At 39.3% G+C, this 17,151-nt stretch overlaps 1 protein-coding gene across 3 annotated transcripts in view; it reads right to left on the bottom strand.

The window, feature by feature from the left end:
* EYA2 (EYA transcriptional coactivator and phosphatase 2) overlaps positions 1-17,151 on the bottom strand; it is a 250,980-nt gene that overhangs the window by 14,220 nt on the left and 219,609 nt on the right. For all 3 annotated transcript variants that reach the window (XM_074210160.1, XM_074210161.1, XM_074210162.1), the window contains 3 exons: positions 8,392-8,450; positions 3,835-3,995; positions 247-361 (listed from right to left, as the gene is read on the bottom strand). In XM_074210160.1, coding sequence (XP_074066261.1) covers positions 247-361; positions 3,835-3,995; positions 8,392-8,450 — 335 coding nt within the window. The remainder of the gene's footprint in view (positions 1-246; positions 362-3,834; positions 3,996-8,391; positions 8,451-17,151) is intronic.

Genomic DNA, 17,151 nt, shown 5'->3' with positions numbered 1-17,151 from the left:
TTTATCAATGGGACATTTTCCTCCACTGATGGACAGACACTCTTTTAACCTGTCTTTATTGGCTGAGGGGCAGCTAAGAAAATTAATTATCCAGCAGCCAAAAATGGATAAATGTCTCCAAATTCCCAGTCTCATATATTCAGTTGGCCAAGTCCTAATCTAGGAGCCACTGTCTTTTGCTCTGAGGAAGCTCAGGGGGCACAAAGAACAGAGGAAGCCCTTTGGTCATTTTCCCACTTTACTTACCGAGAATGTATTAAATTCAGGGCCTTGAGGGCATGTGTCAGCCAGAGGTCTGTCAAGGCCTCAAGTTCTGCTCTTAGCTGCAGCCAAGTTTCTCTCTTGGGAGCCCCTATCAAACCTGCAGGCAAGGGGGAAAAGGCACTGATATCATTAATCATCTCACAGAATCCCTAGCTATCATCTGGGCAAGGGGAAACAGACTGAGGAGATTAAGAGAAAATGAGCTTTATAGTTCTGAGTTCCCTCCAGCTTTATGGTTTTAAGATTCTATCACTGACCATGGATGCTCAGATTTCAGTCTCCAAATGAATTCTTCCATATTGAGTCCATTGGGATGAGGATGCTACTTTCTTCTCTGGCTTGTCTCTCAACACTCATTGTTCTCTGTGACTGCTTAACTGTCCCATCTTTCTACAGACAGGATTTTGGAGTAAGAAGGATCCTTAGAGTCTAAATTCTCCCACCCCCATTTTATAGATGGGGAAATTGGTTCAAGAGGCAAAGTGATTTGTCCAAGGTTACATAGTGAATTTTGTGGGAGAGCAAAGACTGAAATTCAAGGGCCTCCTTATTCCAAAACTTAGATGGACTAAACTCTTGCAGAGCAGGGGTTATGTTACATTACAAAGATCTGCATATCCTTTCATTTTACTGAAGATCTAATTCTGAGAGCAGTGAAGAGCTCAGTCATACAAGTAAGCCAAGTGTCTTGAACCCTGCTTCAGTCCTTCCAGTATACCACAGTGCCTTCATCTTGAACTCAATTTCCTTTGTGTTCTCTTGTGGTACCTACTCCAAGGCTCTTATACAATGTGGATGCCGAGTACAAGTGGTGGTAATGACTTGAGCTCCTACTGTTCCAGATGTGCTCTCAGGCTTCTGTTTCCTCACTCGCCCACCCACCCACTCACCCACCAAAAGTTCACTCAAGTCTTTCTGCTTCCAATCTTGGACCTTTCCCTCTCTCCTTCCATCATGCCTCTGAATCACTTCCTCCCAAAGGTGTGTTTTTTAAGTCTCTCCCATTATCCTCCAACACAGCCACACTTTCCTTTCTCTTCCCAGATGTCTGATCCTTTTCCTGATGCATAGAAACACCCGGCCTTGCCCAGGGGCTCCCACTGACCCACAGGAGGCCACCCACTCACTACAGGACCACTCCTCACTGTTGAAACACCAGCCTGAGCACAGACCTGCCTGCTCAATTCTGTATCCCATTAGTTGTTAACAATACCCATGGCCCAAGAATGACACCTCTGGTAATTTCCCCTCAGCTTATGTGAAAATTAAGCAATACTGTCAGAGGTCCAGGGTATTTCCTGGAGCTTAGGGGACCTTCTGATTCAAGGAAAAACATGTCAAATAACAAATTCCAGAATCCTTCCCTCCACTTTCCCAGACCATCCCTTCAACAGGCTAAGAGCAGAGTTGGAAGGGCCTGAAAGGTCATCTGGTCTAATCCCTATTCTACATATAAAGTATGAAGCCTCACATCCATCCTCTGCTTAAACATCATTAGAGTCTGGAAATTCACTATTTTATAAGGGAATCTACTTAATTTTCAGATAGCTCTGGTTACCAGAAAGTTATAATAGATGTTTGTTGATTGACTGAATACTTAGCTAAAGTCGGCTTCCATCAACATTCACCACCCTCTCACTGGCCCTGTTCTTTGAGGATACATGACAAATCTAATTCTACTTTTCCAATGTACCTTACAGATGAGATATAAGAAGACAGAGATCAGATCCTCTCTAAGTCTTCTCTTCTCTAGGCTTCACATCCATTGGATTTTGATCGGAAAGACCCTTAGCAATCATCTAGTTCAACACCCTAATTTGATGAGGCAGTTAGATGGCTCAGTATACAGAGCACAGAACCTAGAGTTAGGAAGATCAGAATTCAAATCCCATTTTACACTTACTAGCTGTGTGACTCCAGCAAGTCCATTTCATTTTTATTTGACTTCTCTGTAAAATGGGGATGATAATTGTACCTACCTCCCAGGACATCAAAGATGATAAAAGATAATACTTAAAATGTACTTTGCCAACCCTAAAGCAGTATCTAACTCTGAGAGGGTAAAAGATTTATGCAAGCACATTGGGATTCAGATCCAGAACTTTTGACCCCAAATCCTGAGTGTTTCACTAGTCTATGCTGTCTTAAGCAATCCTATGGGACATGGTTTTATGTCTCCTCAATAGCCCTGTCATCTAGAGCTTATCAGTGTTTCTCCTAATACCTAAGAACTTAGAATGTATATACTTTAAAATGAGTGTCTTATAAAATATGGTCCTGCAGTCAAGGGAAAGAAATCTCCAAGTCTGGCAAAATTTGGATTCCACTTAGGTCTATCTCTAGTTACTTGATCCATGTGCCATCTTGTTGGGATAACAGGCTGAGGAGGTGACTATCTTTCCCTCTTGCTGGAAAAACACACTACTCAAATCTCATTCATAGGAGCATGGGATTTAAGAGCTGGAACGAATCTGAGAGGTCATCTAGTTCGGCATCTTCATATTACAGATAAAGAAATTGAGGCTTCAAGGGAGGGAAGGTAGATCACACAACTTTTTTTTTTTTAGTTTTTTTGCCAAGGAAATGGGGTAAAGTGACTTGCCCAAGGTCACACAACTAGGTAATTATTTTAAGTGTCTGAGGCCAAATTTGAACTCAGACACTCCTGATTCCAAGGCCGTGCTCTATTCACTGTGCCACCTAGTTGCCCCTGATGATACAATTATTAAATGACTTCCAGTCTAACTTTATGAGTTAACCTTTTTTGGTAAGGACAGGTAGATGTGTATATAAGCTTGTTAGATACCAAGGAATCTTCCCCTCTTGCAATCTCTCTCAGATCCACACCCCCATGAGGGTTAGGCTAATTTTCTACCTAAAAGGCCATGATGGGATCTTGATTGGCTCAGAGACCTAAGGTCCAAACCATGGAGAGAAAGGTGTTTAATGGGTGGAAGGCAGGTTTCTTCTGTAAAAGTTTGGTGTTTCCTTCCTCAAACATATAATGTTTAAATTCGGTCAAACGTGATGATATTAGAGTGGATCTCCAGCCAAAAATATCTCTTAACATTACCAGGAAGAAGATTGAAAGAAATTTCTTGGCAGCTGTTCTGTTCAGGATGTTGGGAGGCTCCCTTCCCCTCAGACCTATTGGACTGTAGGCTCCCTGAGAATGGGGCAGCACCTCATCTAAATTCTGCACTACCCCCAGCACCTATACCCAGGGTGCTACACACCAGTTTAATAAACATTTGTTGAATTTATGAATAATAAGGGAAGCTAACACAATTCTTTTCTTATGAGAAACAATAAAGATTTCCTGTGCTTTATACCTATCAAGGCAGCACTTTCAAATTCCTTTGGTCCAAACTATCACTTTTATTGTAAGGAAGGCAGGGCAGGTAATCCTTTTCCCATTCAATAGAAGAGGAAACAGACCAAGAGGGGCAGACTGACTCCCAACTTGAGTTAGTGTAAGAACAGACTAGAAACAAGTCTCTTCTATATGAACCCTCTCATAGGCTTCTGCCAGGGCAGACTGAGCCTCCCTCCCTCCCTAGGCCCACTCACCCCCAACATTATTCTTATACGTGTTGTACATCTCCTTCACTCGTCGATAGCGGAATGCCAACTTCCTCATCCAGTCAACTCCTCCATGAACTCCAGAGCCCAGGCACAGGTTAGCCCCTGCCGCTGAGCTGTGAAAACCATCTGCTGAGAAGTTATATGTACTGTGAAGTGGAAGGGAAGAGCAGTGGGGTCAGGAAGGCAGAAAGATAAAAAAGAAGAGGGAAGAAGGAGAAGACAGAGAAGATTAATGAGAGCAGTAGGCTCCAAAGACCTAAAGAAGCTGATCCCTCCAGCCCCTAGGCAGTCTGATAGTCTGTGGACCTTCTTCTCAGCATGTTTTTAAATAATTGAAAAAAAAAAAGACTAAATTTTAGTTAGAGGCTCCTGAAAATAAAGATCTATTTTTTTCTTTTCTCATCTAAGTTTTTTCATTTTTTAAAAAAATTCAATTTGTTGAATAAGAAGTTTGTGAAATCTATTCATAGACTCCAATCTAAGAACTGGGCTCTAGGAATAATTAAGTAGGGCAATGTAAATGAGAACTAAGTGACAGCTGTGGATCTGAAGGGATAAGGGAAAAATCTTCACAAGGCCCAGGGAGCTTCCTTCTTTCCAAAACTATCTTGGTTTTTTTTTTGTAAGAGAGCAATGGTCTCTGATTCTCTAAGGGAATAAAATTCTTTCCTTCACACCTTATTTTCTGACCAAAGATATAATGTGACTGTAACAGATTCAGGGCCCGGAACCAGTGATATAGCCCCCTCCAACTTAATTCTTCCTTGCTCAGAAGGATGATCATGAATTTATTGAGCGTGAACAATGAAATCAGTTTCCCTGTAAAATTGGCGGACATATCAAATGCTGGCCTGCAGTATGCATACTCCTCAAACACTCCCTGCACATGGTTAGTATTACTCTGAACAGAGACATTGGCCTCTCTTGGCTGGAGTTTTCTCTGGGAAGAGGTCTCAGTGAGAGATGTTAATGAGTCAAGGAACAGGCTGACATATGGCTGGTGAAGCAATGAGCTTGGTTTAGGGTACCTCAGGTCCACAGCACAACAACTGGATATTTTAAACCAGTCACTGAATTTGCTCTGGAAGGGATGTAAATTTGGATTTCTGAAACTATGGCAAAAATCTAAGCCAAGGGAGATTAAAGGTGGCCAGGATGAAATCCAGAAGAAAAATTCTAAAGAGTAAGGTTAAATAATTTTTGTTTTGTAAAAATCAGTCAGAATGTCAGAGCTAGAAGGGAACTTAAGAGATTCTTCCAGTCTAGGGGCTCTTCCCCTTCTCCCCTGGGCAATCCTCATAGGACATGGTTTTACATCTCCTCAGTAACCTTGTCATCCTCATCTGGATTTTCTTGAGTTTATCAATGTTCTTGTTCTTCCTGATACCCAAGAAATCAGAATGTTTATAATTTAAGCTGAGTGTTTTACAAAATCTGATCCCCCCTTTTAGAATAATGAATAGAATACATCAGATTATTAAAACAATTATACTGAAATATAGTTATAGTTAAGGTCTCACATTAAGCTCTTGCTGTTTTTCAGTCTAATGATTTTCCTATCATACCACACTACATCATATTGCCAAATAGGTTTAAAAAAATGAAGAGGTCACAGAATGAGTTTTCTCCCCACCTTCTCCCCCCTCCCAAATTCTATTTATTATTACAACTCTCAATGTTGAAAGTAGTTTTACTGTGGAAGAGGCTTTACAAATAAATAGTGTGGTTTATGCCCAACTAGACCATCAAGGACAAAACTTGCCCCTACTTACCCCTCCCCCACCTCCCCCTACTGTATCTCTCTCAGTTTGTCAAAAGCCCTAATTCTTCCAAGCTACAAGGGAACAGTGGACAGGAAGAGTAGGCTTAGTTTAAATTATGGTCCAAAAATTTAAGACTTCTAGGATCTTTACCTACCTCCAGAGGCATCATCCAAATATCCAAATTGATGGAGACTGAATTTTACCTCTCTTTGCTTTAATGGTAATTCAAGTAATTCAAGAGAATAGTAAAAAATATAAACAAAAGTCAAAACCCCAAATCTAGAAAGGAGGGACTTAGAAACCCTGAATAACTGAATTCTAAATAAGTGATTGCTGAAGATAATGATAACAATCTGCCAAGCTGATTAGATGAACAGGATGAGTGGTAACCAAGATAGTCATAAAATTCTATGAAATAAAAATATATTTTTGGAACCCTTAGTTAAATGAAAGGAATTCAGAGATTGAAAAGAATTTGATCCCAGGGTGGGGGGGATGCTCCTGTGAATTTCATAAACAGTATAAGTTACATTTTATTGAGAAATGGGTCATTAAATTGTATTGCTATGCACTTTAGAGAGGGCTGCCTTAAACTAGGTCATTCATTAGAGATCAAATCAGGTATTATGGGGTTTCCCAAAGTTTTAGGGCAGTTCTAAGCTATTATATCTTAAAACTGTCCTAAGACTTTTGGAACATCTTGTACACGTAAAGCACTTTGCAAACTGCTACTGTTTTATTGTTTTTAGTCTGAGACCTGCTTCTAATAACAACTATTGCTATTATTCCTATTTTCCTTACATTTTATGGCACTTTATAGTTTACAAAGTGATTTCCACATAATAACTCCGTGAGGTAGGTTGTTGTTTGAGTATTATGCTCATTTTACAGAAAAGAAAACTGAGGCTTAGAGAAGAAATTCCTCCAAGTTTACATAGGACTCAAAGCCAAGTCTTTGATAAAGTAAACTTTAATAAAAAGTACTTTCTCTACAATAGCCCTGGCAAACCAGTACAAAGCAAGCATTATGACCCCCATTTTACAGATGAGGAGACTATATGGAAAGGATGAATGTTCCTTTATGTAATTCTCCAAGTCTGGAGGTCATTGGCTTGCTCAGTCCTTTTGGCATGTGATCAGGCCTTTTTTCCTGCCAGGGTTTAATTTTGGAAAGGTTGGTGTCAGAGAATAAATATTTGAAGAGTTGATTAAAATTTAGCCAGTAAGACCCTACATTACTTCTATATGTGGGGTCCTTTGCAAAGATTCATAGGACCTTGGGCCTATTCCTTTGTTTTCTTGGTAAGAATCACAAAACCACTGATTGCCAGAAGTTAGAAGGTTCTCAAGAAATCATCTAGTCTAACTCCCTTATTTTATAGAGGGGGAAACTGGGGCTCAAATTGGGAGGAGTGACTTATCTAAGGCCATATGATAGGAGAACTGGGACTAGAGCTCAGTTTCCTGTTTAAGTTATTTCTACTACAGTATTCTGTGGGGAGAAACAACCTGAAATCAAACTCTATTTAACTATCTTATGATCAAACAGCTTGAGGCCAAATCTATTTTAAGAAAACATTTAGGGTATGAGGTTGCAGAGGTTGGTTGAATCTTCAATCTCTTGGCTGGTGGCTTGCTCTAAATAAACCCCAATTCTCCCTAACTTGCTTTCTACCAGTCTAATTCTTCTATCTCTTTTACAGGGTTCCATAAACTATGGCTCACTGTGGCCTACTTTTGTAAGAAGACCTGGGAGTTAAGATTTGGGGATTTGGTGTTTTTTTACATTTCTAAATAAAGTTTTGTAGCTTTTAAATAAGCTATTATTAGCTTGAGGCTGTACAAAAGGGGTAGGGGTGAGAATTTGATCTGCACGCTATATTGATTTTGGATTTCTTCAACTTCAGATTATGAATTTACTGTCTCTTTAAAGTTTTCTATCAGAAAGTAAGTGAAGACAATGAAGGATGCTTCACATCCTTACCCATTTTAGTCGTGTGAATTTTTAATTGGGAATTTAAAAATCTACCACTGAAGTCAGGAGAGATGCAGCAATCTATGAGAAGGAGATCTCAGGGTCTCCCTTTCTACAACCCCTCGCTGGGGCAGTACTAATTTTCCAAAGCAAGAACCATCATGCTTTATGGAAATATGAGTTATTGTTATCATCATTATTACTTCTAAAACCAACATACCAATATCATTCTAACTGGCTTAATCATCTAAAACTATGTGAGTCAGTGACACTGGCCTCTTTGCTGTTTCTCATTCAAGACCTTTTCTCCATGATGGACATTATTCTTGGCTGCCTCCCCCCACCCCATCCTTATCTGCCCCTCCTGGTTTCCTTTATGCCCCAGTTAAAATTGCAGTCATGAACAGGAAGCCTTTCCTGAGACCTCTTAATTCAAGTGCTTTCCCCTCTGTTGATTATCTTCAATTTATCCTTTATGTATCTTGTTTGTACATAATTGTATTCATATTACTCCCTCTATTAAATAGGGTGCTTCTCACAGTAGTTTGTTGACTGACTAAACTAAGTACAAACGTGATGTCAACTAATAATTATTGGGAGGAGGGGGGCAAAGAGTCTTCCTGATTTTTAGAACTAGGTAAAGTAGAACTCACAGTCTGCACAGTCACAAAAGGTGTAAGATGAATTATGTTTCCAAGTTACTGCCATCATTCTCACCCCTATGTATGCCTTTCAGGAACAAGGTGCATAACTGAATGGGAGTGGGGAAAAGGAAGAGGGATCTTTCCCCGACAAATTCCCCACCTCAAATCCTGGCCATTGTCATCCGATGAGACATCATCAACATGGATCTGGTCACAGTCCTGAGAAGCATTTAGCCATAGAAGAGAAAGAGAAGGGATGGGGAGAGTGGCAGGGAAAAAAAAGGAAACGAGAAACATCACTTTTTAATGTGAAATAACTGTTGAGAGCAGGTTTTCTATGCTCTCATGATTGTGCTGAAAGGCAGATATTAAGAAAAGATACTGGGGTTTTCATGCTGGGCTTCTATTCCTGAGCAAATTCCTTTCTTTGGACAATGAGGTTACCAGGACCTGACTAGCTCTGCTGTGTAGAATCCTGGATGGTCAGAGTCAGAATAACAGCCACATGCTGATGTGGTAGGAGGAGGAAAACCATGGAAACAGCAGCCTCAATCCCCTAGCCAAGACTAAAGGGAGAAAGGATGGTGCCAAAATAAATTCATTTCACCTCTGTCCAACAGGCTGGCAGTACTGAGCACCCATACAGAATAAGAATGGCAGACTCTAGAGTCCTTGGCAATATAACCAAATGTTACCGAATGCAAGGAATCTCAGACTTTTTTTTTTCCCAGTGAGAAATGAAGGTTAATTAGTTTATGTTACCATTTGTCAATACAAGTATGCCTTTTTATGGAACCGAAATGATTCTTTAATCTATACCCTTGCCACTAGCCCTTTTTAGCTTTTAGAAAAATAGCTTTGTAGAGTTCTGGAGCTGAAAAGGACCTTTAACATGAATGAACCATGGGATCATGGAAATAATGGAGTCAGAAGGAAGTTTTGAGGTTCATATTAGCCCCACCCCGCCTCCCCACTTTACAGAAGAGTGAACCAATGCCCAGAAAACATATGAATTGCCTAAAAGCAAGTTGGTGGCAAAGCTGGGACCAGAATCTGGCCTCTTACTTTTGCTGTAGGACTCTACCGACTGAAAATGTTTCATCAACTGAAGTACTTACCTGGGGTATGTTATCTTACTTGAGCACAAAAGGACACATCACATCTACTAAAACATCACTGATGCTGGGAGAGACAGCTGAACCCTATGGTCTCTTGTGAGATATTACATGACTGGGTTCCATCATCCATCATGTTTGATGTCCCTGCTTCCTTCCTGCCACCTCCTATCTCTCCCCTCTCTCCCTGCCCTTCAGCTTCATATTGCCTATAATCTCATTGTCACTGCAACCTTCCTAGTGTTTTTGTGAGTTCTAAGTATAATTCTATATGAGTCATACATACTTTTATAAAGTTGAAGGGAAGGATGGACCACAGTATTATAGATTTAAACCTAGAAGACACCTCAGAAGGCCGGGATAGGTCAAGTAAATCACACAAGTTCACACCAAAGTATTAAGTAGGAAAGTCAAAATTTGAATCTGTATACTCTTTATAAGTATACTATGTTTTCTGGCATCTTCTAGAAAATGAAATAATTATAGAAACACAGAGATAGACGGGAAACAAGTCAAGAATCTCTGTTCTACCAGGATTAACTAATAGTAATTCACATATCAATAGTAAGGATCACAGATTATCTCATTTGGTGTTCACAACAGCCTTGCATATTAAGTAATGTGTCTGAATATTTCTATGTGACAGATGAAGAAATCAATGGAAACTCAAAAATGGTTTAGTGACTTGGTCAAGGACATATAATTAGAAAATGGAGGAACTGGGGTTAAGAACCCTTTCTCTTTCTTGACTCCTAAGACTGGCATTCTTTCCACTCCATCTTGCTTGCAGATAAATCCAAGTGATGAATCCCTAAAGTCCTCCCATCTCTATCCTACTCAGCAGCATTTTCCCCATGCACTCTGGCAGGTTTTTTTTATTTTGTGGGTGCCTAAATACTGATGAGGATCTCTGCTAGTTGGGTATCAGAACACCACAATTCCCAAATTCTATTCTAACTTATCAAAACCACTTACATTCATTGGGGAAATAAACAGTGGTAAAAATGGTAACTAAGCAGACAGGTAAGACCTGTAGCAATTTTGTGCTCCAGATCTTATCTGCAGATTGCTTCTTAGTGCAAAGAATGCTTTTATCTCCAAAAAAGGCACTAAACTTTATTTCCTTCTTCCATTAAGAAATTATGGTTTTTTTTGATGAAAAATGTAAAAAAAAAAAGAACTCTATACATCTTGTTCTTTTGTCCTTCATCTGATGGGAAAAATCTGTGTTTTTTCAGGGATTTAAAATTTTTTTTTTATTTAAGACAATGGTGTTAAGCATGACTTACCTAAGGTTACACAGCTAAGCATCTATACCCTTGCCACTGGCCTGTTTTAGCTTTTAGAAAAATAGCTTTGTAGAGTTCTGGAGCTGAAAAGGACCTTTAACATGAATGAACCATGGGATCATGGAAATAATGGAGTCAGAAGAAAGTTTTAGGATTCGTTTAGCCCAGCCCTGCCTCCCCACTTAACAGAGGAGTGAACCAATGCCCAGAAAACATATGACTTGCCTAAAAGCAAGTTAGTAGCAAAGTTAAGACCAGAATATGTTGTCTTACTTTTGCTGTAGGACTCTACTGACAGTCAGGCAATTATTAAGTGTCTGAGGCTGGTTTTGAACTCAGGTCCTCCTGACTCCAAGGGCCTGTGCTCTATTCACTGTACCACCTAGCTGCCTCTTTAAGGGATTCTTTTTTCTTTTTGCAAGGCAATGGGGTTAAGTGGCTTGCCCAAGGCCACACAGCTAGGTAATTATTAAGTGTCTGAGATCGGATTTGAACTCTGGTCCTCCAGAATCCAGGGTCAATGCTTTATCCACTGAGCCAACAAGCCCCCCCCCCCCCCCTTCAGGGATTCTTAAACCTAGAGAAGTGGATTTGGACTTAAAGGATATGGATTGAAATTATGTTTCTATTATTCATGAACTTAGAATGAGCCTGGGAATGTTACTCACTACTTTGTACTTCAGTTTCCTCATTGGTAAAATAAGAGTGGACTAGATGATGTCTGAAAGTCTCTTCTGAGTCTAAAGCCAGTGTCTTATGAAAAAAGTTCACGCTAATGATCTTTGTTACAATTAAGTTATATTAAGTTATACTGTATTTCTATTATATTATATATATTTTATTATAACAATTAAGTTATATTTCTTACGTTATATATAAGAAAATTTATGCCCAAAGAGACTGGATGGATAAATTTTCTCTCACTCTACTTTGTCAATACAGGCAAAGTATGACTAACCATAAATAAAAGATAAAAATGAATTTAAAACTAGCACTCTAGACTTCAGCTATTCAACTGAGTGTAACTTACTGAACAGTTTACCAGCCTGCACAAAATACTCATGATATTTGTGAAGTGGCAAGAGCTAGTTTATGAGCTACCTAGGAAAGTCACTTTTGCTACTTTTGCTACTTTCTTTGGGTGGGGTGTGAGCGTGGGGAATGCATTTCCATTACTGACCTAAGAAACACATGCTAAATGGATCAAGTCAAGAAACATTTATCTTAATAATAAATTAAAATTTTTAAAAATAAAAACAAGAGTTGGAGTAGAAAAAAATTCTTATTTTAGAGGGGATGACAATGGAGCTCCTAGGTGAAGTGAATAGTCCAGGTTGCCCAGTAGTGGAACAAGAATCATAGGGCTCTAGACCCCCAAGAAGCTTTAGTCCATACTATTTCTCTTTTCCAAATATTAATGACCCCTGAACTCTTACTATGAGAAGATCCCATTCATCATGGTGGGGCCCACTCTAGGTTTAGACTGGAGAGGGTCAAACCTCTCTCCTCTCCCCGGGACTATTCTAAAGAATCTAAGTTCCTTTACTGCCTGTGACATTACAGATTGAGACCTCCAACACACTCACATGCTCTTCCTCAACCTCTAAGCCAGAAGCAAGACTAGAACTAGGCTAGGTTCCAGGGGAAGAGGAACCTAGGTAGAGTTCTCTGTAGCATTTCTCCTAATGCCTCTTGGTCATTTAATTGATCCACAGAAAACTACAGTGGCAAGTTGAGTCCTGGTCCCCAGTTTCTTGATATGTTATTGAAAATAGTATTTTAAAACCAATACTGATTTTACAGACCTGGCTTTGCCGAAAATAAAATTAATAGCAGATTTCCCTTCAGCACATCAGCCGGTCTGAAATTACAAAAACACTCCCCCACAGCAGTTGCAAGCTCAGAAAGCCACACTGGGATAATATCGTCCCAGCCTACTTAGCTTCGGCTATACTGAGCTGTGTGTGATGTAAAGGGAAAGGCATCTGCGGAAGACCTGCTTTTCTCATTTGCAAGGGAATTGTTCTGGGCGCTAAAGTGTGACAACAGTAGCTATCACATTTCTGACTTAATAAAATACCGTGACACTTAGTGAGACACTACCTCATAGTCCACTGGACGACCCTATCACATTACCAGCTAAGCCACCCCAAGAAGCTAGGCAGAGCAAAAGTGGAAGGACTAGGTTTTACTACATGGGAAACCAGACCGATTTTTCATTTTCACAGAAACTAGCTTTTGAGACCCAAACTGAGGGGTAATGGGAAGGAAGAGATACAAAAGAAAGTCCATTTGAGATGAACTCAATGTACTTAGAGATAACCCAGGAGTGTTTTTCTCCTTCTCTACTTAAGTGGCCACCAGGGCTCAGAATTACAGAATGTCAAAGCTGGAAGGGAGATTAGAATATAGAATGTTATAACTAGAAAGAAGCTCAGAAAAGAGAATATTAGAGCTGGAAGGGACTTTGGAACAGAAATATTAGAACAGAAAGGGACCTAAGAATCCACATACTTCAGCCTCAAGGGGAGATGGAACAGCAGAAGAGAGGAAGAAGTCCATTCCAGGCCTGTGTTGAAGCATGGAGATGGAAGGCAGTGGATTGACTTTAGAGAACTAGTAGTCTGGCTTGTCTTGAATACAGAATGTATTAAGTGGAATACTGTGTGAAAAAAATGTCCTCAAATCCAGTACTTTTTATTCTACCATAGTGCTGTAGCCTAAACTGAAATATTCTTTCTGTCTACGTGGTACATGATCCAAACATTTTAGTTGGATACAAACATTCAAAGGACAATACATCATTCTCCAATGAGATCTGAACTGTGAATGAAAAAAAAACCCCCAATCTTTAAGGTGCTGACAATCTTATAAAGATGACAGGCAGTCATATGTGAAACAAATGGAGAACAATCAAAAGCCCAGAGAAAGGAGGAATCAATGCAGGGAAGACTTTTCAGAGGAAGTGAGACTTGAAGGGTAAGCTTTGTAGAGTAGAGGAGATAAAAAAGCATTTCTGAGAGAGGGGAGTCCTAAGCCTTTGCTTAGAGTAGAGATGTCAAACTCAGATTCAGATTAAAATGTAATTGGGGAGTATTTGATAAAATAAATAAAAACATGAGAAACACAGATAATGGTTATATGGTTCTGTAAGTCAACATGTGGCTTGCAGGCCCCATATGGTTTAATGGCCCTTGTTTCTGTCCGAGTTTGACATCACTGGCCTTGACATCATAGGATTTTGAATTAGAAGGAACTGAAAAGATGAAGACCAAATGAGATGACGTTCAAAGTCTTAAAGTTTGCAGATTCATGAATGAGAAGGAACAAGTATACAGTGATTTATTCACCAAATTCTAGAACATGAGATGTACTAGAAGAGGGTTCTCCTTGGATTTTAAAAGACTTACTTTGGGGACAAAGAGAAATACCATTCTCTCCAGTAGGTAGGAATTGTATGAATTAATTTGAAGAGGTGGCCTAGATGAAACTGCCTTTGGGATCATTTTAGAGAGACCATTTCTGCCCTGTTATTTGTCATTCCCTGGGTTGGAGAGAATATGGTAGGTATAATCCAATGTGACATTTCTTAGTTGCTAGTATCCTTGTAGAGGAAAGTATAGGGTCAGAGTGAAAAGAGTATTGGCTTCTGAAGTCACAGTACTTGGATTCAGGTCCTGTTTCTGACAAATATTACTATGTGAGATATGTTGAGCAACTCAATTAAACTTCCTTGGGTCTCAGTTTCTTCATTTTTAAAATGAGGGGCTTGGATTAGGTGATCCCTGAGGTTCCTTTCAAGTCTAAATTTATGATAATTATGATTCATCCCAATGATTTCTTCTTGGCCATGAGTAGCAGCAACGGTTCCCACTGAGTATGGGACACTGATACCACTAGGGTCTACAGCAGAAAAGCTAGGCAAATGAGGCTGGCATTTCAGATTTTCAACTCCTTATACAATGTTTCTATTTTATAGCTTACATGATTCTTCTCGAGGAAAGGTGTTACCTGTTGGTTTCTCTACCTCACTATACGATGACCTGACCAGCCCTCAATAGGATGCTTAAATTCCCTATGTTTTTTCCCTATTGGCAGGGTCACACTCATAAGCTCTGATGATGAAAAACAGATGTGCAAGGAACTTAAGAATGATGGCTTCCTATTGTGCTAGAAGAAATTTGAAAGGCTGTTTCTGAGAGATTTGGGAAGACTTGTATGAACTGATACAGAGTTAAAGTGAGCAGAACCAAAAGAACATTTTATACTATATTAATGTTGTAAAAATGAACAGTTCTGAAAGACTGAACTGTAATGAATACTGAGACCAACCATGATTTCAGGGGACTGATAAAGAAAACAATTTTCAATTCTTCCTTTCTCTATGCTGTCATAGAAATGGGAAACCAGGCATAAAGGTTAGTAGTAGTTAATATTTTCAATTTTTTTCCATAAAGTCTGATATAGTTCCCTTATATATTTTACATCTATTCCTTCCTTTAATATTTTGTGATCTCTCAGAACCTTCACAATTTTGTCACCTTTATCCCAGACAGAAATCTATGTAGAAATACATAGATATACATCTGGTCTAATCAGAATTCTTTGCTCTTCTTTGTTTTCCTTACGTCATTTCTACCTCCTTTTTCTAAGACTGTGCTGTCAGGATCCAAGTGGGCCAATGCTACACTACAACCATCTTCTGCAGGTCGTTACCATTTTCTCTTGTTTGCTGCCATTTTTCATCCTTATATGTCCTTGGAATGACTTTGCTTAGTTAGATATCTGACCAACCTTTCTTTGAAATAAAAAGAATTTATTAAGTCATTAATATGTGCCAGCAACTGTACATTTGTAAAACAGGGAAAGTCTCTACCTTCAAAAGGTTTATATTCAATGAAGGAGATAATACACATGGGGAAATAGTAGCCAAGGAAGAACTTTTGGGGAATAATTTTTCCATATCAAGTTCTATTGTCCCCAATAGTTCTTCCTGACATATTCCAAGCTATTTTTTTTCTCTAAACTCTTATGTAGTTTATAGTTCACTGTATGCTATTTATACTTACTCGTATACAGCTCTGAACTTTTAAATATTCTACATGTATTAGTTTTTATTTCTCCAACTAGAATGTAAACTCTTCTAGGGCATGTGTAATGTGCTGACCTTGTCAGTAATAATTAGTTTTGTAACCTTGGGCAAATCACTTTAATCTCTTTAAGCTAGTTTCCTGACAATATAATAATATTTGTACTATCTACCTTTGGTTTTTTTTTTAGTTGTTTTTTTTTTTTGCAAGGTAATGGGGTTAAGTGGCTTGCCCAAGGCCACACGGCTAGGTAATTATTAAGTGACTGAGACTGGATTTGAACTCAGGTACTCCTGACTCCAAGGCCAGTGCTCTATCCACTGCGCCACCTAGCCGCCCCGTGTACTATCTACCTTTTAAGAATATTATAAGAATCAAGTAAGCATATAAAGATTCTTTGGGACCCCTGAAGAACCATATGCTAGTTGTTGTTGTTGTTGTTATTATTATTATTATACTCTTGTCTCTTCCCCAGACGCTAGTCCTGAAGTGACCATATAGAAGAAGCTCACTAAATTTCTGAGTGATTATTTGGAAGAAATCTGTGAATGGTTCTACTTCTGTTGCCTTGATAGGGGATAACTTTTATTGGTGGAAAGTAAGTAGAAAGCTCCAAACTTCATGAATGTTTCCAGGATATAGCCTAATATGGCTATATTTGGAGTCACAAGACCTAGTTTGAATGGATTCTGTCACTGACATCCTTAGGCAATTCACATGCCCCATCTTGAGGGTAAGAAAGCTTTGACTATATTATTAGGAGACTGAATCAGATGATTTCCAGGGTCTCTTCCAGTTCTTTTGTTTTAGATTTTTCAAGGCAATGGGGTTAAGTGGCTTGCCCAAGGCCACACAACTAATATTTATTAAGTGTCTGAGGTCAGATTTGAACCCAGGTACTCCTGACTCCAAGGCCGGTGCTCTATTCACTGCACCACCTAGCCACCCCTCTTCCAGTTCTAAATCTTATGATCCTAAAATCAGAATCTCTGGGTAGGGCAGGGGCTTAGCATCTTAGAACCAGAAGGGACCTTACAGAACATATAATCCAACTCTTTAATTTCACAGAAGAGGAAACTGAAGCCCACAAAAGGGAAGTGACTTATTCAAGTGGAACCCAAATAGCATATCTCTGACCAACGGTGAAGAGATTTGTAAGGATTCTTGGGACTATCTTCTGGTGGTGTTTCTGTCTCACCTGTAATCAATAACAACAGTAATCCTGTTATTTGCTACCTGCTAAATCATTGACTGCAGATCAAATCACCAAAGTCATGACTGAGCATTGCCAACTCTTTCCTGAGTGGCCACTTGAGGTTATTAATCCTGCTATCTTTTGCTCCTGGCTTGACTACAACCAATAAAAAGGGGGGGGGAGGATACTGTTGACAAATGTGCTTCTGGAAAATGACTCCCTTCAAGGGCT

The sequence above is a fragment of the Macrotis lagotis genome, chromosome 1 (genome assembly GCF_037893015.1).
Source record: "Macrotis lagotis isolate mMagLag1 chromosome 1, bilby.v1.9.chrom.fasta, whole genome shotgun sequence".
NCBI classification, from domain to species: domain Eukaryota; kingdom Metazoa; phylum Chordata; class Mammalia; order Peramelemorphia; family Peramelidae; genus Macrotis; species Macrotis lagotis.
This window is presented reverse-complemented; position numbering and strand designations above follow the sequence as displayed.